The 23,987-nt window shown below is 45.9% G+C and overlaps 1 protein-coding gene across 5 annotated transcripts in view; it reads left to right on the top strand.

Moving 5' to 3' along the window:
- The window catches only part of ADAM12 (ADAM metallopeptidase domain 12), a 395,681-nt gene that overhangs the window by 339,160 nt on the left and 32,534 nt on the right, over positions 1 to 23,987 (top strand). For all 5 annotated transcript variants that reach the window (XM_069980036.1, XM_069980034.1, XM_069980038.1 and 2 more), the window contains 5 exons: positions 4,632 to 4,740; positions 4,846 to 5,044; positions 18,579 to 18,656; positions 22,753 to 22,861; positions 23,789 to 23,924. In XM_069980036.1, the coding sequence (XP_069836137.1) occupies positions 4,632 to 4,740; positions 4,846 to 5,044; positions 18,579 to 18,656; positions 22,753 to 22,861; positions 23,789 to 23,924 (631 nt within the window). The remainder of the gene's footprint in view (positions 1 to 4,631; positions 4,741 to 4,845; positions 5,045 to 18,578; positions 18,657 to 22,752; positions 22,862 to 23,788; positions 23,925 to 23,987) is intronic.

Genomic DNA, 23,987 nt, shown 5'->3' with positions numbered 1-23,987 from the left:
TTTTTAAAGAAAATCTCACTTTAAAATTAATTTCCTTTTATATGGAGCAGCTCACATCCTCCGTGTAAGTTGTACATGAGAGACCATACAGACTCTATTACCAAGAATAGTATGAAAAGCTTCTGCCCTGGGGGCCAAAGGTTATTCCATTATCACCAACCTTCAATCAATAAAGATATCTATAAACTCATTTAATTCTGTAGAAAAAAGCAATATCTTTATGAGATAGATTTTACTTTATTACCGTATTTCCATTGTTTGTGTGTCCTCTGCATTGTTGATATGACCTTGATGTGCGTCTTCACTCCTACAATTTTAAGGTGGGATTTATTACCTGCTAACATCAATGGGATTATTGGTGAAAATTTACCACATCTAATGTCAAGTGGAGCACTAGTTTCTTATGCCAGGATCCCAGGTGGTCTGGTTAAAGGATAGACTTAAAGGGGTACTCCAGGCAGAGGCCTTTTTTAAAACACGCCTAGGGATATGACATTTGAAAATAATGAAGTGCACTTACCTCCCTGGCTACCAGTATCTTACTGATCTGTCCTGCTGTATTTGGCCACTTCTGGTACCTGGTGTCGGGTTGAAGGCCTGCTGTGGCTGCAGCAGTGTCCCACCTCAGTTGCTAATCGGCTGGGCTAGCCTGCAAAGTTATAGGCCCCAGGACCTGGAATTGGCTGAACAGCAGGACGGATCAGTAAGTTACTGGCGCTGCTTGCGGTGCCAGGGAGGTAAGTACACTTCTGGAGTACCCCTTTAATTCCCAGAAATTTTAGAGGTCACATCTGCATTGGAGGTTCCATTCAGGACCTCCGCCACAGACTCGGGCTAAATACCATATTGGTACAAAGAAATATTGGTATACTGCTGCCTGCACATGTTAAAACCCAATAAAATGGTGTTTATCTAGCAGGAAACCCAAAAGATCCATCCCATTTAAATCAGTATGGTCCATCAGGCTCTGTTGATGTCAATAATGCTGCTAAAAACCCAACAGATGCATCCTATTAAAGTTAGTGAGGTATTTGACTACACATCTCTGCTCACAGCCCTAGACCAGTGCTACTCAATTCCAGTCCTCAGGCCTCACCAACAGGCCATGTTTTGAGGATTTCCTTAGTATGTCACAGGTGATATAATTATACTCAGTGCATCAGGTGGTATCACAGGTGATCCTTGTATGGGAAATGCTCAAAACATGACCTGTTGGCGAGGCCCGAGGACTGGAATTGAGAAGCACTGCCCTAGACCTCGACCTGTACCCAAACTCATTTTTTCACACTAACGTCTATTGGCCTACTGGACCAGCCAGTACTCATGCATTGGGACCACCCCTTTCAACCATCTGCAGCAAAGTGCAGATGCCAAGGTTAAAGGGTGAAGACTAGGTGGTCTATTTATAGAACACTATTAAGGGTCCAGCACTCTCATTGGTTGGGTGCCACAGAAAATCCACAGATATGCTCCTGAGGGCATGTTCACATTGAGGAATAGGCATAGTTCTGCTTGAACTCTCTTTTTCTTCAGCTCTGGTGGAATAGGTGCGGAATGCGAGTGGAAATTCAAAGCCCCAATGGCTGCTATGGGATTCCTCTAGCAGAATCCATCCAAAGAATTGACATGTCAATTCTTTTGACGGAAAACGCATCCATGGTGGAACATTCCGTGCGTTCATGTGAACAATGGAGCGGAAATCCCATTGAACACAATAGGACACTGTTCTGTACATATTTTACAGGCGGAATTTCGAGCGGAATATGCGTAAAATAGTCAAAGAGGTGATAAAAAGAGACCTAGTGTATCATTTATTCCTTTAACTTTATGGTTCAACTTTGATGAAGTCCTCCGTTGTGTGGGTCAAGGTGTTTGATGCCATGCATATGATATCTAAATACATCTTTGCCTGTTTTTCCGTCTTGCCCGCTGTAACTAGACTGAAATGAATACGTCTCGCTTCCCTGGCATTGATTTTATTATTGGTTTACAAGAGATGTTCCCCACTAAAAGCCAGTGCAGGATGAGGAATAACGTCTCTGCACCAAATTAATTTAGCATTGTAGCTTTCCTCAGGATAGTCGCTTTGTTGTGATGCTCCAGTAGTTTTCTAATAGCTGCCTGTGGTTTATTATATAATACTGCATTTAATAGCATTTTTCGTCTTGTCCAAAGCCACATCTTTAATGTTTTGTCTTTACCTGAATGTTAATCGACCTTTTTTGTCTTGTTATATAGAGTAGTGATTATAACTGATGTTCCCTATGGATTGCCGCTCTTCCTACAGCTATAGCGAGACAGTTCCATAATCTTAGATGATCTATTAATGTCACTACTTCATTTTTCTTTTCATGCACAGTTTATGAATTCTTTATGGTTCTAAACTAATTGGCTCTTTGTTGCCTATATGGACCTAAAATGGAACCTCCGGGCACCAGTACCTGGGTGTGACTGCTATCTTTGCACAATCTATGGCTATGTCCCTGCTGCCATTCATTGCTTTCAGTCTATAGACCAAATACAATGATGAGCCACATGAATGCCACAATTTCCAAGAAGAACTGTCATGATTGTGCCTGAAAAGACATCAGTGCCACCCTCTGCAGTGACGATCCGATCGCTGCGCCAAAGATTGCGCTTTTGGCCTTAGTCCGTTCCTGGTTTTATTATGTTCTTTGCCTATGTCTATTGTGATCCGGTCCATGTTTTCTCAGTTCTCCCTTCACTTTCCTTGCTGTGGTCTAGTCACTAATTGTCTCTGCTGTGTTGTGATTGACAGGTCTCTTCACCTCTGGCTTTCTGTGATTCTCTTGTGTGTTTCTCCTGCTCTACCTATCAGCTTGGAGTCCGGGACTTCTTTTCCCTTATAGCTTAGTCTCTCCCTTCACTCTGGGCTCTTGATAGCTTTGTCCAGCTTGAGCCAGCATTTTGCATTATTGTTTGTATTCCTGGTTTCCTGATCCCTTTGATTGTTTCTTACCTTTCTTTCTTTTTTTTTTTTGGTTCAGGGTTCCTCGCTTAGTCCTCAGCATTCCTTGCCTTGTCCTCAGTTTATCTTGCTACTATCTCTAGCTTTTGTTTCTCCGTTTACCTTGTTGCATCTCTGGCTTTTGTCCTCCATTCGTTTGGTTCTCCATTCCTTGCTGCCTTCTTGGTCCAGTCTTTTTGTGTGTGTTTGTGACTTTGCCTTGTCTACTGTCATTGTACCTTGTTCACTGTACTGTGTCTTGTCTGTGTTTTGCACTTATTTGAGTGTAGGGACTGACGCCCAGTTGCGGACGGTCAGTTAGGACCTGCACTGCAAGTAGGTAGGGACAGTGTTAGCCATAGGGCCCAATTGTCCTTGGTTCCCCAGGGCCCTGACAAGAACATTGTCCAGAGCATCACTCTGGCTCCATTGACTTGCCTCATTCCCACAGTTCATCCTGCTGCCGGGTGAGCATTGCACATACCCCCATCTACGTTGTAAAAAGAAAATTTAATTTGAAGACCATTGCACCATGCTCTCTTCTACCAAAGGGTCAGCATAGACACTCTGACCAGTCTTTGATTAATACTTTGCTTACGTTGAGTGAATATCGCCTTATTCTGGAGACGCTGGTTCAGGCCAATAGATTTCTGTTTTCACCCATTTTTGTAACAATTCAGATCCTTCCTTTGTTGTCAAAAATACTTTTTTTAAAATGTTGATGTCCGTATGGTCAAAATGTTTGGCCACTTTCAGGCCACAAAAACTACAACATATCCGCAGTTTTGGGGAAGTATTTCAGATAGACTATAACTAGATCTTATTCAAAGAACAGGATCATTCAGTTTGCTGGATTATTCTGTTCTTGATTTAAGGTTGAATCAGACAGCCCGACACGCAAAGTAAATGAGCGCCAATCTATTAGATCATCTCGTGCTTACCGAACCTATTACACAGCTTGTTAATTGAGTGGTCAGAACGGCACAGGCATCGTTAGTGATGTCCGTGAAGCCCTTGCTTTAATCAGCCATCGACCAGGTCAAGGAGAGATGTACGGGAAACTGCTATTCAATTTGCTCGCTCATCAACTGATCGCTGTCTCTATTACACGGAGAGATATCTGTCTCATTCGGCAGATTATCGCTCTATGTAATATGGCCTTTGGTCAAGGATCCAATGGTTTGTTCCTGTGTTTTCCAAAGCCTTCGACTATACCAAACTTCCAAAACTTCAGTATCCAAGTTTCTTATCCATAAAAAGCGACATATTTTTTGATATCCTCAATAATTCTAGGTTTGCTGGACGAACGTCAATGCGGTTTCCATGGATTAGAAGCACCATGAGTTCTTCCGATTGCTTTTACGTAGTCTTTAAAATTCACTTACCCACTAGGATATAATTGGAGCCTGGCTTTACTATATTGAAGCTGTGCATGTATTACCGAATCATTATGCTAATAGAAGCATACTGAAAAGAATCCATTATTTTAGTTTGACATGATCTTTACTAATTAAATCTGTGTTACTTTGAATCTTGCAAATCTCATAAAATTTGCAACAATTTTCATGCTTTCCGTCTGACAACAGATGTCACCATCTGCAGAACATCAGAGGAAGGTTTTCACAGCAATAACTAACACGCGGCTAATGTGCTGATATTTCAGGTGCCAAGCCCGCCCCAGGTATTTGCTTTGAGAGAGTGAACTCTGCGGGAGATCCCTATGGAAACTGCGGGAAGGACACTGCTGGATCTTTTATGAAGTGTGAAAGCCGGTAGGTTTAGTTTTACGTTTCTTCCAGATTATAGGATAATGTTATGTGCTGGTGATTTTAGACTTCATGGTGTGGAACAAAATCTTGTTGTGTTTGTTTTCTAAGAGACACCAAGTGTGGAAAAATACAGTGTCAAGGTGGTGCAAGCAGGCCCGTCATTGGCACCAACGCTGTCTCCATAGAAACCAACATTCCTCTGCAAGAAGGTGGAAAAATTCTGTGTCGTGGTACCCATGTATATCTGGGGGATGACATGCCAGACCCAGGGCTTGTACTATCCGGGACAAAGTGCGGACATGGAAAAGTAAGTGTGTCCAAGAACATGGTAATTCAATGGTAACTAGAGATGAACGAATCTCGAGCATGCTTGGATCAGTCCGAACCTGATCATGCAGCATTTGGTTGGTGGTGGCTGTAAAAGTTGGATACAGCCCTAGGTTGTCCTGAAAAACATTTATAGATTATATCCATGTTTTCCAGGCAGCCTTAATGCTGCATCCAACTTTTGCAGCCACCACTAACCAAATGCCACATGATCGGGTTCGGACTGACTCAAACACGCTTGAGATTTGCTAATTTCCTATAGTAATCCATATTAATTGAGTTTCTATTTTATCCCAAAAAAATTCATGTGTATCCTCCAAATATGGGCACAATAGGTAGAAGGTTCTGAGAAGGAATCAAAAGAACTGTAGTCATAATAAATAGTTACCAGCAATAACTAGATAGAGGAGATACTTATTATTATTATTTTTTTAATTATTCAGTTATTACAAGTTGTTATGTGTTGCGTGATCTCACAGGCAAATGTAATGTTCATTCGTAAGTAGTGTTGAGTGGACTCGTCAAACTGTTCATGTTCGGCAATGTTCTCAGATCCCCATCGCTCGGCATTTAAAGCGAAGGTACTACTAGGTACAAAGCTTTTTTGTTTTTTACATGAACGGAGTGGTGCCTGCGCGGGGAGGCCAGTGCTACGGTCCTTTTTATTAAAAAAAGGCAGCTTAGTTCCCGCACACGGCGCCGGCCAATTACCAAGCATGGCCGGGCATGAAGCACTGGAGGTGGGCCTGCTGGCCCCCAGTGTGACGATACCCCCTCCCCTCTGTGATGCGGCTCCACTACATTGAATGGAGCGCTTCACAGATGAAAGGGTGTTTTGTCACACTGGGGGCCGGCAGGCCTACTTTCAGTGCTTCATGCCCGGCCGGTGCTTGGTGATGGACCGGCTCAGTGGGCGGAAACTGGGTGGCGGTTCAAAAAAAGGGCCGTGGCACAGGCATCCCCATGCCAGTGCCGGTCTATTCATGTAAAAAAAAAAAAAAAAAAAAAACGACAGTGTAGCTAATGGTACATTCGCTACATTCCAGCACTACAAAAACATGGCCACTTTCTTCCAGAGACAGCACCGCTCTTGTCTCCAGTTTGAGTGTAGCTTTGTAACAAAGTTCCATTGAAGTTAATTGAGCTTAATTGCAATCCACACCTGAACTGAAGACAAGAGTCGTGTTGTCTCTGGAAGAAAGTGGCCATGTTTTTGTAGCGCTGGATAATCCCTTTAAATCCCTGCAGCCGCAGAAGTTGGATGTCGCCCTAGGAATTCCTGGGCCATAGGCTGTACCCGAACAGGTCTGCTCAACACTAGCTGTAAGACAATGAGAACTCTAACCCATTGTTACGTTCTCATGGGGCAGGAGATGCTGAGGCAAGAGAGTAGTCTTGTCTCCAGTGCACCAAACAAAAAAAAAACTAATAATAAACATTAATGATACTGTCCCCCAGACTCGGTAAGTGGGCAGGACCTACTGCAGAGGGCAAATATATAAGTGCCGATATAGACGCTACTGTGTATCTGTTGAAGTGCTATCCATGCACCTTCCCTCATAGATGGTGCACCCCATGTCCACTTTAACTACTCATCCTGTGTAATTCTAGTGACTTGGTAAATCAGAGAGATCGGGAGCTTTGATGTATCATCTTCAAGTCCCTTTTATTTTCCTTTAGAGACTTTTGTTTCCTTCTGCCGGGATGCATTTTACGTGGGCATTATCTGTCTCTGGGAATGGATGTTTTCAAGCATTCTTTCCCCTGCTGAGCATAAAATGTGATCATTTTAGACAAAACTGAGACATTGTTCACGCTCTAATGTGGAGACTTGCTTAGACCAGCCGGCAGGATAATCCAGACACAGAATGTCCCCGCTGTATTTACATGGGAGAGTCAGCGTGAGGATGATTAACTCTTCACTTACCGTTATCCTACAAGTGAAAATTGTGCAGCTGATGGTCTTCAGTTTTTGTTAGATAATTTCTTTGCATATATAATGTGTCTGGCTCTGAACCATTACTAGGGGCATACTTGCCAATTTTGGTGGGACTGTACCAGAAAATGGATGACCGAAGGGGAGGTGTCATATACAAGCCCCAACCAAGCAGTGGCCGTTTGGGGGTTTTCCTGAGCTTATCAGGGTAGGAAATTAAATGTCCTGATTTTAGTTATTCAGATGATAATTATATAATTGTCCTGATATGCTAAATCACTAATGCATTTACTGTTCTAATATCTAAAAGTTTCAAGATATCCCCTCCAATCCAAATAATTCATTTGATAACTTTTTATATGCAATGAAACCAAGAAGAAAAAAAAAGACGAAATAGGAAAACACAGTATATTTTATTAAATGTTGCATTTAAAAAAAAAAAATTTTTAAAACAACAAACACATATAATGTAGACAGAACAGAAAATGAAACAATGGGTTGGGGAGCCTTCAGTCTACAACAGCCCCCATGGTGGAGCCAGAGTGGCTAAATGTAAAGGAACTTCAGAAAATATTACTTTACTGAAAGAGTAGTCGATGCTTGGAACAAACTTCCAGCAGATGTGGTTGGTAAATCTACAATAACTGAATGTAAACCTGCCTGGTATATACATATATCTATTGTAAAATAATAAGAAAAGAAGTGCTAAAAGAACAGACTAGATGGAGCAAGGGAGCTTTTTCTGCCAACAATCTTCTATGTTTCTGTGATTCAAAATTAATGGACACAAGGTTAGGGCCATATTACACAGCCCAATTACTAATGTAAGCGAGCGCCGATCTAGTAGATTGGTGCTCGCTTACTGAGCCTATTACATGGCTCGATAATAGTGCAGCAACGGTCCGCTTGTCACAGCCGTGGGGGCGGCCCGCGTTCCGGGCCGCCGCCGCGACCGCTTCCTGCCCCATGCAGCAGCCGGTGTCCATAGTCGGGGACCCGGCGCTGCTATCACCTCGGCCCCGGGGGGCGCCTCACCTCTCCACGCTCCTGTCTCCCGCTGTGCCGGCCGGCGCGCGCGTCCCCGCCTCCTAGGGCGCGCGCGCGCCGGCTGTCTCAGATTTAAAGGGGCAGTGCGTCCCTAATTGGTTAGTTGCACCAATCACTCCCCTATAAATCCCAGCATGCCCTGTCCCTTGTGTTGGAGCCTCTACATGCTTCCCATAGCGTTAGGCCCAGCTCCCTGTTGTTCCTGAGTCCTGTCCGTTACCTGGTCCCAAGTCCCTGTTCCTGGTTCCTGTTCCCCTGTCACTCCACCTGTTCCCGTGTCCAGCCTGTCACGTGCTCTCTCATCTGCAGACTATTGCCTGTGCCATCTCCTGCCACGCCTCGCCTGCCGACACCAGCAACCAAGCCAGGGGTAGCGACCTGGGGGTCGCCTGCCGCAGCAAGTCCATCCCGCCTTGCGGCGGGCTCTGGTGAAAACCAGCGGCCCCTTAGACTCCGCTCCCTGGTAAGGTTTGTGCCATCGCTGGTGCCGGTCCAGTGGATCCACTACTCCGGGCGTTACAGTAGGCTCCAACCATGGATCCCGGCGAGGTGCCCGATCTCCGTGACGTCGCCAGAGTGGTCACTCAGCAGGCGCAACAAATCCAGAAACAGTCACAGCAGATCCAGCAACTCACTGCCGCCTTACAGCAGCAGACTACTGCCCAGCGCACACCACCTCCTGACGCTTCTTCTTCACTCCGACTGGCCCTCCCAAGCAAGTACTCTGGGGACTCTAAGTTGTGCAGAGGATTCTTGACTCAGTGCACCATGCACATTGAACTTTTGAGTAGTCAGTTTTCCACCGAGCGCTCTAAAGTGGCTTTCATCATCAGCCTATTAGAAGGTAGAGCCCTGGCCTGGGCCACGCCACTGTGGGACCGTGATGATCCAGTTGCTGCCAATCTCCGGGCCTTCCTATTCGAGTTTCGCTCCGTCTTTGAGGAACCTGCCCGTGCTTCTTCAGCCGAGACTGCTCTCCTCAACCTCTCTCAAGGCAGCTCCTCTGTTGGTGACTACGCCATCCAGTTCCGCACCCTGGCAGCCGAATTGGACTGGAACGAGGCCGCCCTATTGGCCACCTTCAAGAAGGGCCTGTCTAGTCGTGTGAGAGACGTGCTCGCTGCCCGAGACCTGCCTACCTCCCTGAACGAACTCATTCTACTGGCCACCCGAGTTGATACTCGTTTTTCGGAGAGGGAGGAGGAGGTTCGGCATGAACATTTTCTAACCCGTTCCCGTCGCCATCCCCAGCTGGCGCCGGTTTTCCAGAATCCTGACCTTTCGATGTCCCAACCCTCTCCTGAGATTCCTATGCAGGTGGAACGGGCTCACCTGACGCCTGATGAAAGAATCCGGCGCCTGGAGCAGAATCTCTGTCTCTATTGCGGTGGTTCCGATCACTTCCGGCTGGGATGTCCCCTACGTCCCCAAACATCCGGAAAATGCTCGCACCTAGGTCCGGTGGGACAGGTGTCCCTAGGTGTGAATGCCACCATTCCAAGTCTGTCTATGCCAGTTTCCATCCGGACTCTCTCAGGACGAAATCATCAGACTACTGCCTTCCTCGATTCTGGGTCAGCAGGCAGTTTTATTGCGGCAACATTGGTCCAAAGATGGCGGCTACCCGTGACCCGACTAGCCAGGCCCCTGACTATCTCCTCGGTCACAGGCGAAATTCTTACCGACCGTGTGTACTACCAGACCGCACCTTTAGTCCTCCAGGTGGGTCCTTTACATCAAGAAGAGATATCCTTCTACGTCCTGCCCCATTCTTCCCCCGCGGTCCTCCTGGGACTCCCGTGGCTGCAAGAACATGCCCCTCAACTGGACTGGAGAACCGGGGAGATTCTCAGTTGGGTCAGGACTGTTCCAACCAGTGTCTCAGGTCACCTCAGACCAAGTGTACTATGTCGTTTCCTGTCCCAGCCAAGCCTCTATCCGACCTACCGGCAGAAGACCAAGACTCGGCGGATGCCTTCTCTGCCGAGGTGTACCCTCTCTCCTTACCCAAGACTAAGGTCGGGTCCTCTCACCACCGGGAGAACTTACAGAAGGTCCTCGTCCACAGACCCACAGTCCCTTGCCATGTTTTACCGCCTGATCGCCTAGCACCAGTCGTCACCTCCTCGCTTCGGAGAGTACCCCCCGGAAAGACTCATGTTCACCCTGCGCTTCGAAGAGGTATTTTGAAGTGGGGTCATTCCTCGTTGGAGGCCGGGCACCCTGGAGTCCGTAAGACCGGCCAACGGATCTCTCGCCACTACTGGTGGTCCAGTTTGTTTCAAGATGTCAAAGACTTTGTGGCTTCCTGTGCCATCTGCAGGCAAGAAAGAGGGGGAGGCCAAAGGGGGGGGGTACTGTCACAGCCGCGGCGGCGTCCCGCGTTCCGGGCCGCCGCCGCGACCGCTTCCTGCCCCATGCAGCAGCCGGTGTCCATAGTCGGGGACCCGGCGCTGCTATCACCTCGGCCCCGGGGGGCGCCTCACCTCTCCACGCTCCTGTCTCCCGCTGTGCCGGCCAGCGCGCGCGTCCCCGCCTCCTAGGGCGCGCGCGCGCCGGCTGTCTCAGATTTAAAGGGGCAGTGCGTCCCTAATTGGTTAGTTGCACCAATCACTCCCCTATAAATCCCAGCATGCCCTGTCCCTTGTGTTGGAGCCTCTACATGCTTCCCATAGCGTTAGGCCCAGCTCCCTGTTGTTCCTGTGTCCTGTCCGTTACCTGGTCCCAAGTCCCTGTTCCTGAGTCCTGTCCGTTACCTGGTCCCAAGTCCCTGTTCCTGGTTCCTGTTCCCCTGTCACTCCACCTGTTCCCGTGTCCAGCCTGTCACGTGCTCTCTCATCTGCAGACTATTGCCTGTGCCATCTCCTGCCACGCCTCGCCTGCCGACACCAGCAACCAAGCCAGGGGTAGCGACCTGGGGGTCGCCTGCCGCAGCAAGTCCATCCCGCCTTGCGGCGGGCTCTGGTGAAAACCAGCGGCCCCTTAGACTCCGCTCCCTGGTGAGGTTTGTGCCATCGCTGGTGCCGGTCCAGTGGATCCACTACTCCGGGCGTTACACCGCTCAAACAATCTAAGCATTGTTTGGGTGGCCCCTCCTGCTGCTTCCTGCTCACTATCTATGTAATAGCACAGTGCAGCGAGTAGGGGATGAGGGGGAAGCAAGTGCTGTGCTGACAGGTCGTTGTTATCCTTCCCCGGATTATCAGACTGTGTAATACGGCCTTTATTCACTCCGGCTTCACCATGCAGCTGTCGTAGATTGAAGGCTCTGCAACCCATTGTTTGATTTTATGTTGTGTCCAGGCTCCACACTATATGTGTTTGTTGCTTTTAATAATTTTTTTACACAACATTTAATAAAATATATGTTTTTTCCGAGACGTCTTTTTTCCTTCATGGTTTCCTTTTAGTATAGGACATGAGACCCTATAGGTTACAACTTTTTATATGCAGTATTTTATACATTAGGGGCTGCGTTCACACTACGTATATTTCAGTCAGTATATTTCAGTCAGTATTGCAACCAAAACCAGGAGTGGATTAAAAACACAGAAAGGCTATGTTCACACAATGTTGAAATTGACTGGATGGCCGCCATATAACAGTAAATAACGGCCATTATTTCAATATAACAGCCGTTGTTCTAAAATAACAGCAAATATTTGCCATTAAATGGCGGCCATCCACTCAATTTCAACATTGTGTGAACAGATCCTTTCTGTGTTTTTAATCCACTCCTGGTTTTGGTTGCAATACTGACTGAAATATACATATACTGACTGAAATATACGTAGTGTGAACGCAGCCTTAAGGTGTTTTAAGTTGGTTGTAATAGTATGCTCATATTAGCCTTGATGGTTTAGATTGGCTTAGCAATAACTACCTCCTATTGCTGGCATCCTAGGGTACAAATAATCTATAGTGCCTATTGGATGACACCAGTAACACTGGAGGTCTAGTATAGTTTAATTGGTAATATTTGTATTATATCATTGTATAGTAATTATCACATTTCAGCAGTTAAATGACAAAATTCTGCCTGCCTCCACCTCTAGTGATATCTCACTGCTTAAAGATTTCAGCAGTCACAATTGACTAATAGGCAGTATGAGCCCCCTAGTGGTAACAGAAGTTTTTTCGTTTACGTCTACACGCTTTCTCCTGAATTGCTCAGGGGTGGGGTCTGTGTACTAGGAAACTCCCCCTAGGATCGCAGTGTGGCTACATTCTTAAGTTGGTGAGCGAGGAAGCAGTGGACTGACATTATGGATTGAAGACAGCTTTACCTGGAGATAGGATTGTCTTGTGGACACTTCTGATCTAGTGGTTGCCGTAACGGGTATATGCTTGTCAGTCTTGAAGACTTTTGGAAGGCAGTCAAAACCTGGAGGTCCCTTACAAGGAGTATAATATCCATGAGCACCCCACATGTTTAATTCCATAATGAACAGTGGAAAAAGCCTATTCTTAGCTTGGGTTTCTTTTCTTCTTACCAGTGGCGTAGCTACAATAGAGGCAAGGAAGGCGGTTGCTATGGGGCCCGTGAAAGGAGGGGGCCCAGGGAAGATAAGAGCCTCCTGTGTCCTTTTGCTTAACCCCTTATGTACTGCAGTGTGTAAGTGACCCAGTGTTCTCTTACATGCTGCAACACAAAAAAGGGTTAACAATTAGCTCTCTGCCTCACTACTCTGATAACCCCTGACCTCTGCAGGAGCTCAGAGAACAGAGGTCAGAGGTTATCAGAGTAGTGAGGCAGAGAGCTAATTGTTAACCCTTTTTTGTGTTGCAGCATGTAAGAGAACACTGGGTCACTTACACACTGCAGTAAATAAAAAGTTAAGCAAAAGGTAGTCTGCTCCTGCACCTATGTATATAACCATGAGGCTCCTAATACGCTGCTATAGTTAAATACAGTGGATGGACAGAAAAAGCAGACATTGGCTTTCTGCTCTGCCAGTCACAAGAGATTTTTTGCCACATCACCGAATATATATATTTATTATAGTGTGTAGAGGGGCCGCATACAGTTTTTTGCTATGGGGCCCCATCAATCCTAGCTACGCCCCTGCTTCTTACCTAAGTTTACTCTTCAATGAACACTCCAGGTAAAAAGTGATACACTGTGTTATCCCTAGTGCAGAGCTTGAGGGGTAGGCTAGCATACAGGGACATTGAACACCTTTTTATGACATGTCCCTGTATCCTACTCCATCCCCCGGACCCTACACAAGGCATAATACGGTATATCAGTTCAAAAAGACGTGTTCCTTTAACACTTCTACAGGTTCTGCATAACTTTATGTTCTGCTAGGAACTAGGAGCATTTAAACTCGTTGCTCTTTGCTCAGTGGTAGTTGTGTGGGGTCTGCAGAGAGAATTTTCCACAGCATCGTGGCACTTATAATTGATTTCCACCGGCAGTAGATGGTAAATGTCAGCGTGGCTAACAGTATCATCTACAGTAGCGGGGGGGACAGTCTACAAGATTAGACTTGTACAGAAAGAACTTTCCTTCTCGTAACATCATCATCTAAGTATCTAAGCTCAGATACTATTCCTAATAAAGATCAAGAACAGTAGTCTATATAGAAGAGAGGAAGCCTTCTGATATGGATCAAAATGGACCCCTTATAATGGTGTTGGGTATTCCCAACCAAGGAGAGACGGGCCTTGTGTTTGTTTCCCCGTTCACACATTTCCAAGACCTTTGGGCCACTTTGCTGCCAATTCTTTTCTATACAGAAAGGAGTTTTAGTTAAGGTTAATATGGAAAGAACCTTTGCAGTCGCTGAAGTTTGGTAATACAATAATAATAATAATAATAATAATTAATAATAATAATAATAATAATAATAATAATAAAAAATAGAAAAACAAGGGAAGAAAGGGAGAAAGGGGGGGGGGGAGCTTGTGGGTCTTTGCATGCTCCTGGAGTTGCCCTAAGAAGTGGTTATGTTTCTAGCATGATTCCATAAGGTTATATTAAATTGGCGGGTCATCAGCTAGTTGTCTGGTTAGGTACCATGTAGTGTCTTGGAATGTATGTCTAATTTTGTCTTGGATTTGGAGAGGCAACGTAGGAAAGTTTCCCAAACTGTGAAGAATTTTTCCTCTCTGCGTTCTTTAAGGATGGATGCCTCCATCCAGTCCATTTTGAACAAAAATAACAATTTATTTAAGAATAACGTACGAGAGGGAGGGTGTGGGGACTTCCAAACTTGTAAGATGGCTTTGCGCATGTAACGCCTGGAGTAGTGGATCCACTGGACCGTCACTAGCGATGGCACTAACCTCACCAGGGAGCGGAGTCTAAGGGGCCGCTGGTTTTCACCAGAGCCCGCCGCAAGGCGGGATGGACTTGCTGCGGTAGGCGACCCCCAGGTCGCTACCCCTGGCTTGGTTGCTAGTGACGGCAGGCGAGGCGTGGCAGGAGCAGTAGGCAGGAGATGGTGCTGGCAGAGGTCTGTAGGCGTAACCGCAGGTGACAGGCTGAACACAGGAGCAATAGTGTAGCAAAGGAGCAGGAACCAGGAACAAGGACTAGGGACCAGGTAGCGGACAGGAATCAGGAACAAGGACTAGGAACCAGGTAGTGGACAGGAATCAGGAACAACAGGGAGCTGGGCCAAACGCTATGGGAAGCATGTAGAGGCTCCAACACCTGGAAGGGGGCAGGGCTGGGATTTATAGGGAGTGATTAACATTCAAGCCAATTAGGAGCACACTGCCCCTTTACATCTGAGACAGCCGACGCCCTAGGAGGCGGGGACGCGCGCGCCGGCCGGCACAGCGACTGGCAGGAGCGCGGTGAGGTGAGGCGCCCCCCGGGGCCGAAGCAACAGCAGCGCCGGGTCCCTGCATATGGACACCAGCTGCTGCAGAAGTGGGAGAGAGGGTGCGGCGGCGGTCCAGAGCACGGGACGCCGCCGTGGACCTAACAGCGCACCACTGCAGCCAAAAGATGTAGGACATGGGTGTCAAACTCAAATACACAGTGGGCCAAAATTGGAGAAAGTCGCGGGCCAACCATGATATTTAATGGAGAGTCAATGTCCCCACGTGGTAGTTACCCATTATATCCCTTAAGCAGTAGGTAATCCCATAATTGTGCCCCATGTAGTAGTCCCCCCAATAGTGCCCCACATATTAGCCAGGCCTACTATTAGAGACCTACATAGTAGCCAGTCCTCCCAATAGTGTCTTATATAGTAGCCAGTCCTCCCAATAGTGTCTTATATAGTAGCCAGTCCTCCCAATAGTGTCTTATATAGTAGCCAGCCCTCCAAATAGTCTCTTATATAGCAGCCAGCCCTCCCCTGTAGTCTCATATAGTAGCCAGTCCTCCCAATAGTGTCTTATATAGTAGCCAGCCTTCCTAATAGTGTCTTATATAGTAGCCAGCCCTCCCAATAGTCTCTTATATAGAAGCCAGTCTCTGAAATAGTCTCTTATATAGTAGCCAGTCCTCCCAATTGTCTCTTATATAGAAGCCAGTTCCTAAAATAGTCTCTTATATAGTAGCCAGCCCTCCCCCATAGTTTTATATAATAGCCAGCTCTCTCCAATAGTCTCATATAGTAGCCAGCCCTCCAAATAGTCTTATATAGTAGTCAGCCCTCCAAATAGTCTCTTATATAGTAGCCAGCCCTCCAAATAGTCTCTTATGTAGTAGCCAGTCCGAGCGGCTGTTCGCCCATATTATAATCTGCTGCAGTGTCAGGCGGGCCAGATTTAATACAGCAATGGAAAAGCTCAGCGGGCCAAAAATAATGGCAATGCGGGACAGAGTTTGACATGACTGATGTAGAAGTTTTCTCGCTCCTCAGTCACATTTATATTTAGCAGGGTCTATCCAGCCAAAAATGCCGCACAGGGCCTTATAGGGTACAAAGAATACAAGGTGTGACCCTGCGAATCTGTCCACTGTTTTCCAGAAGGTTTGTATGTGCTTTTTTAAAGCACAGCGCCACTCTTGTTCGGGGGCTGTGTGTGGTATTGCAGCTCAGCTCCCGTAAGATCTAACAAAATTATTTGCCTTTCCTTTCTGTCTCTCTTTCCGCCGTCCTTCTTCAGCTTAATATGACATAATCCCTCTGTTTATCTGGCTCTAATCATCTCAGATTTAATAAGCCGGCCGCGGCCCACCTTTACACCCTGATTAAACCCACGCGTCTGGCCCCGTCATAATGTGACTTCCCGCTAATTGTGTCTCGCTGTCCTAATCTTTATCAGCAGCCCTGACTCTACTCCCTATCATGATAAGATACTCTGTCGCTGGGCTTCATTTCCATTCCATTTAAATGTATCCGTTGGTGTATAATTTCCAGACTGTGTGCGAGCGACGCGTTTCCAGGCACTTGTTAATTGCCGAGTTCAAAGAACATCGTCATTATTTTTTTTTCCAGCCTGTATTTATGTCGGCTATCGAAAATTAATTAAACTAAGCGTGAAAAAGGGACACTGACTTACTGCACTTGGTGTCTGCTTATTATTTTTGTTTTAGGCTATGTTCACACAAGGTATGTACAGCGGCCATTGTTCGGCACTCAAAAACAATGAACGTAGTAGTGAATGTCAAAAAGCGGCCTTTGTTGCTTTAAAAATGGCATTGAAATCAATGCAAATAATTGACATGTTAATAATTTCCACGGCCGTTGTTCTATACACTGTGTGAACAACAGCCGTTGTTTGCATTGACCTCAATGCAACACATTTCTCTTTTACATGAACGGACGTTGTTTTAATTGTCTTTGTCATAAAAAATAGGTTGTGTGAACGTAGCCTTAAGGTGAATTTGATGACGGACGAAATACTTTATTGCATGTAGTATTGACCTTCATCTGTTTATGGGCCATGGATAGATCCATCAGTAGTCAATCACACTATGGGTCTGATGACAGCAGCAGGGGACGAGCGGGATGATCTTGGGAGAGGAGAGATGGGGAAGGAAAGCCAATTACGATTACTCTGAGTGCAGCACAAGGATCAATTCCAAAGGTTCTATCAAGACAATGTGTTTCGAGAGACTGAAGCGCTCTTCTATAGACTTAAATAAGAGAGCATTCAGTCTATTGAAACAGGTTGTCTTGGAATAGAACTTTGTGAGCGCTCTTGTAACTGGCTTTGCTTTCTCGTCTCATTACTGCCAGATCGACGCACAGTCTGCTGGATACCAAGAGAGATGCATCTGGTGGAGACCCTCTACCAGGGGATAGACTTACACAGCTATCGCTATCTGCTAGTGTTGTACCTGGTATCGGCGCCACACATCCATACCCACGAGCCTTTATTTAGATTTGCCTTATGATGCACAGTTTGTTTCGTTTCATCTTCAGTGACCCAACCATTCATGATTAGTGATGAGAAAACCTGCCAAATGTTCAGGTCCAACAATGTTCCTCCAAACCTGAACTTTCAGCATTTGACTCCCAGCGTCTGGAGAAGTTGGATGCCTCCCTATGGAGTCGTGCAAAAGATGGATACAGCTATAGGGCTGTATGCATGTTTTCCGGGAAGACCTAGGGGAGCATCCAACTTCTCTAGGCGCTGGGAGTAAAATGGCGAATGTTCAGTTTTGGAGGAACATTGTCTGACCTGAACTTTTGGCAAGTTTGCTCATCACTACTCCTGATATAAGTAAGGACAAGGTTACATTTGACATTGGTATTGGTTTTGGATACACTAGTTCAACCAGTTGGTGTTTAGCCAGTAGGGGCTGGCAAGAAATGTGCCCCAGTGTCTGGGTAGCAGAACGAACCATCAAGCCATTTCCCACAATATTCAGATACACGGCCAGGGCAGCAAACCAAGTCTTTACCCCAGGTGACGGCACTAGAGATGAGCGAACCTTGAGCATGCTCGAGTCCATCCGAACCCGATTGTTCGGCACTTGATAAGCTGTGGCTGCTGAACTTGGATAAAGCTCTAAGGTTGTCTGGAAAACATGGATACAGCCAATGACTATATCCATGTTTTCCACATAGCCTTAGGGCTTTATCCAACTTCAGAAGCCACCGCTAATCAAATGCCGAACAATCGGGTTTGGATGGACTCGAGCATGCTCCAGGTTCGCTCATCTCTAGCTACACTTCTGCTACCGGGGAATGTTTTTTCAAGGCATTCTGACCACTTGGACATTATGGCAGTGACTAAGGGAGCATAGTTAGAGTGGGGCCTCAGTCTTCTGGTCATTTATTGTCATGTTTTTATTTCACAGGCAGATTTATTGCAGAAAATTCTGTTTCTGCAACATGTGCATGGATTTCTCAGATAAAAGTTAACCTTATAGGGGCTTTTGAGTGGCTAATAGCAGTATGGGATGGGGGGGCGTTATTGCAAGGAAATTGGAGCAAACAAGCATAGCCTTCCTATACCAGGTGGGTAGAGGTTAGGGAATATGAACCAACACAAGAAACAGGCCCTTATTACTATGGCCGCATAATTTCTATGTGTACTACTGATTCCTGGTGTAATAATAAATAGTATATATAGTATTGCATCTCACTTACATTGCCTTTCATCTCCCCTCTAGATCTGTCTCAACCGTCAGTGTCAGAACATCAGCGTATTTGGCGTCCACGACTGTGCAGTTAAATGCCACGGACACGGAGTAAGTATTCCCTAGTTCTATTAGATATTTGGCAGGATGGACGGGTTCTTGGAAAGTGGCGTCTGCTGAACGATAGGAGCAATTCTTTGTCTATTTAATCACAGGCCGTATTCAGTTAACACATTTGTCAAGTCATTATAAGAGGATGATTAACTAAAGCCGAGTCATGAAATGATAACGTGACAATGGAGGAAGTCGCCCTCGTACTACACAGTCATTTACATATACCGCTAATGTGGACACCGATAAGAAATTACACTTTTCTCCTAGTTATCTTTTTAATTCTTTAGGGGAGAACTCTCTGGCAGTGTATGCCCTTCAGTCTTCCATACAGGAGAATACTGCTTTAGGCTATGTCCACACAACGTATATTTTAGTAAAACCACTGCCATTGTACAACGGCTGTGATTATTACAAGAATATACGTTACCTTCCCGTCTATGATATCCCGGCCGGAGCGTATACACATAGTATACGGTCCAGCCGGAATCCCTAGCGGTGCCGCAAACAACTGACATGTCAGTTTTCTACGACTATTCATTGAATAGTGGCTACAGAAACCCTGTCAGTGCACCGCGGCCGCAAGCTCCATAGTGTGCTGTGGGGAGTTCTGATGCGGGTGCGCACAGATGCACCCACATCAGAACTCTGCGGGGCTAAAGATCATCCGGGATGACCTTTTCAGAGACCGGCCGTGCCGTGACCCAGCCGGGTCACAGAACGGCCAGTCTCTTACAGCGTCTGCACATGGCCTTAGCATGTTGTTCTGTTGTTCCAATAAGAACGGCTTGCCATAAACATAAACTTAATATATCCAGCAATTAGGCGTTTTTAACCACTGCAGGAACATGACTATAGCGGAGACGAGTATTAAGAGATGCTTTTGCATGAAATTATACTCACACATCAAATGTAGGATTAAGCAGCATAGTGAAATACATGGCACGTAACAGGGAACTAGAATGCTGGAGAAAATAACATAAAAGTCATTTCAGTAACCCCATGCCGAGCAGGTGAGCGCCACACAGAGCTCTGTCTTGGTTGACTTTGAAGCAAATTTCTCATCATGACATATAGAGTATGTGGTGGAAATACATATTTTACTCTCATTTTAGCTGTTCCTCTGTAGCGGTGATAAATAACAAGAAACCATTGTAATAGGGAAGAAGAGAAAGTTAAATGAGTTGTTACAGGATGTATCACATTATGAGGAATAAATCCGTATAGAACAAAAGGCTGTATGAAATATCAGTCCCTGATTCATTATCCAGTGTTAAAGGAGGAGTCCGGCCATTTTTAAAAGCCAGCAGCCTGCAGGGGCAGGAGGGAATTTGATCAGGAGTAGGTGGTTACCTCTCCCTGTGTCTGCAGGGAGTGGCGGGGCTAGCCTCGGGACCCCCACTGGAAGGCATTTTCCCCCGAGTTGTGATGACTTCATGACTCAGGGGCAAAAGGCTGATGGACTGGCCACTCAGCCAATCAGTGACCGAAGCAGCGTCCCGAGCCAGTCACTGACTGGCTGAGCAGCCGGTCTATCAAGCCATGTCATGACGTGTCAGCGAAAAAGATCCCTGAGCCTGGTGGGGGTCTCGAGGCCGGTCCCGCCGCTCACCATGGGCACGGGGAGAGGTAAGTTCATACTTCTGATCAAATTCTCCCCTGGCAGCTGCCAGATTTACAAACAGGCTGAGTGCAGATCACAAGGATTGGTTTTCCTTATCTGGAGGCTGTCAGCTCACGTAAAAGGAGGAGCCTACTACCCAGACACATACACAATTGATAGAAAGTGACAATTTTTAACCAAAATATAAAAACAAACAATTGTTTTAGCCGGCTGATGACTGACCATCACCTGGAGAGTAGTAGTAGTAGTAGTAGGAGAGAGAGAGAGGTCCCCATACACTTTATACTTCTATTGACCATCAGTACAAAGTGTTTGGGGGTCTCCCGAGACTCCACCGACAGATAATGTGGATGGGTTTTGACATGATGGAAAAATCACTTCCCGACCCCTACGTTCTCTGAGAGATAAGCTACTGCCAGAGCAGTCTGGCTACAGCTTACCACTCCTCATCCCCCCTGTAGAGAATAAAATAAGGCTTGGTCATGCTGAATGTTCCTGTAGACATTTTCCTGATCTCCCCATATACATGACTATTCAATATGGACCAAAATTCATGTCTGGTCTTATAGAGAGAGGAGAAAGAGACCACTACAAGACAGCTAGCTCCCTATGAACAATAGAGTTGGTCCAGCAATCCCGACCATTCTCTTCCCCGGCATTCTCTGTTGAGGAAGTGTTGTGAAGCCCCCATACATTGACCACAATCGGTGGATTTGGCCATCTTAAAGTAAATGGGACCTTACTTCTATCCAACATGTATTGTCACCTTTATATCTTATGATGTCCTCTTTGTGCAATGATAACAACAAAGGTTACAATGCACTTAAAAGCGTACATGCATATGTTAGGTATATGAGATCCTGGTGGGTGGCAGCCTGCATTGTACTTCAGAGCTGCATTTATAATTCACTCTTCACAAAAGAGCAAATGAGAAATTACCATTACAAAGGCTGATGTTATCAAATATGCTTTTTTACATTAAACCATTATGAAATTCATTTTCTACAACACATTTCCATTATTATTACAGTGTCATACAGTTAGAATTATTTCATTTTCAAGAGTAGAAACGGTCTAAATGTTGATAAAATATTACAGTTAGTCCAACGCTAGATGATAATGGTGAATGAGTCCATGAATAAAACTTCACATACTACTGTTTATAGTCCCAGAGGCGGACTATGACCAACATTTTCTTTGGATAACACAATGGACCTGTCGTCGTTTTCCGATAAAGGGACAGCCGCAAGTTGCAGATCACCCAAATAGTGTGGAGGGTGTATAGAACAAGGATGATACAAGGGCAGATCATGTTTAACTCTTGTTTATCCTTGGGCTGGTTACTGCATCTACTTCCTTGGTATATGTGGTCATACTAGGACTTTTGTTTCTTTTTATTATTCAATATTTTATAGACTTCAAATGTTATTGACGACCAGTAGACTTGGTTTGAGTCAATGGGGCACCATGGGTACGGGGAGTCATTTTGACGTTATGTCCTACTTCCTATGTCCTAGACAGGCGATATGATGAATGGGGCCTAAATTGGTACATTGGTTCTCCCCACCATCAATCTGTCCAGGAGATAGACAGTCTTTGGTACCCCAGAATTATGGTCCTAGATTGCTTGTGCCACACACACTCTATAGTGCCCATTGCTGATGTCATGCATACACTAGATCTCATTATTTTTCATATTGTACTACCCTGTCAAGCCAAATGAGATGACCAGCATTGTACAATGGTTTTGGAGTCTATGAGCCCTATTGCAAAGAGCGATAATCTACAGAATCAGGCAGACTAACGCTGCATATAATAAAGATCAACGAACAGCTGATGAAGCCATCATCATTGTCGTTTAATCCAGGTTAAAAATCAATGGCTGCCGGGCGCACATCGCAACATGTAATAGCGAAGCAGGGCGGACAGCTGATGAATCTGGAGAAGAAAAAAAAATAAAATAAACTTTATACATACAGTTCCTGCCCAGGCTACCCAGTGTTCTTCTTCTTCTTGCTTTGCCAGCTGCCTGCAGCTGCCACTGGAACTTCTGAGCTGGTCTCTGAAGTAACTGGCCGCTCAGCCAATCACTGGTGGAAACACTGTCCCGTCTCAGCCAATGAATGGCTAAGCAGCCTGTCACTTCAAAGATAGGTTCAGAAGTTCCAGCGGCGGCTTCAGGGAACGGGCAGAACCTAGAAGAACACTGGGGAGCGTGGACAGGTATATATAAAGTTTATCATTTTACACCTAGGGCAAGGGCTGCACGGACATCACTAACTATATATATGTATACAGCCCTTGCAGCACGATTATCGAGCCGTGTAATAGGCTAAGTAAGCAAGTACTGATCTAGCAGTCATCGTGGTGTGTAATTTGGTCCTAAAACAGCATAAGCATCAATACTGAAATACTTAATGCACATTACTTAATAGTAGTACATTTACCCCAATTTTTTTTTATAATTTCAAGGTTTGCAATAATAAGAAAAATTGTCACTGTGAAGCAGAATGGGCACCGCCATATTGTGACAAACCGGGCTATGGTGGTAGCGTGGATAGTGGACCCATGAGAGTTTCAGGTATGTGACTTTTGCATTGCATTGGCTTCAGCTGCTTACAGATAGTAGGGTGCCACCAGACACTGTTTTTTGTGGCATTTTTGCACCCCCTAAACAAACAAAAATAAACACCAGAAAAACTGCCAGCGATTATCTTGTCGTTTTTTGGGGGGGTTTTGACTAGGTGTGATCGGCTTCTTTTGCCGTTTTTGAAACGAACAGAAGAAAATCCATTGAACTCTATAGGAAAGAAACATCAGTTTGCAGAAAAAAATGCCAAACCCTCACCATGCTGCATTATGGAAAAGCTGCCACAGAGACAAAAATAAGGGGTTAAATATCTATGACATGCCAAGGGTGGGGTAGACAGGGAGCCCATTGTTGTTGAACTACAACCTATAGCCGGCCTTGGCTGAGGATAATAAACCACTATTTTGCTTATGTACATGTGCGCTAGGTCCATCTTCATCATTAAAGGGGTACTCCAGCGGGGGGGGGGCTGCACTTTTTTGCTGGGACCGGGGAGGAGGTGGCTGAGGGAAAAGACGTCCACTCACCTCCCCGGTTCCAGCGGCGGGTCCCCGGCCGCTTCCTGGTGTCTGACGTGGGCCCGAGACGATACGTCTCAGGTCCGCTGAGCCAGTCAGTGACAGAGGCGGGATCTGAGCGGACTTGAAACGGATCCCGCCTCCTTCACTGACTGGCTGAGCGGACCTGAGACGTCACGTCTCGGGCTCGCGTCAGACACCAGGAAGCGGCCGGGAACCGGGGACTGGAGCGCCGTGATGTGGAACCCGCCGCTGGAACCGGGGAGGTGAGTGGACATCTTTTCCCTCAGCCACCTCCTCCCCGGTTCCAGCAAAAAAGTGCCCCCCCGCTGGAGTAACCCTTTAATTCAGTAGGACGGAATATACATTGTATGAGACACATGTACTGTTTGTTCCACAGATAACAGGAGTCTAGTGACTGGAGTCCTGGTGACCATCCTCTTCATCACAGCTGCTTCCTTCATCGTATACCTCAAAAGAAGGGCTGTGTTTAGATGGATTTTTGCAAATAAGAAAACCGCCATTGAGAAATTAAGGTAAATAATCATAATGGGTGACACCTTTCTACTGGAAAGAATATTGTTGGCCTGAATAGGATT

Source organism: Dendropsophus ebraccatus, chromosome 8, assembly GCF_027789765.1.
Source record: "Dendropsophus ebraccatus isolate aDenEbr1 chromosome 8, aDenEbr1.pat, whole genome shotgun sequence".
Taxonomy (NCBI): domain Eukaryota; kingdom Metazoa; phylum Chordata; class Amphibia; order Anura; family Hylidae; genus Dendropsophus; species Dendropsophus ebraccatus.
Note: the sequence above shows the minus strand (reverse complement) of the source record. Positions and strands in the feature narration are given on the sequence as shown.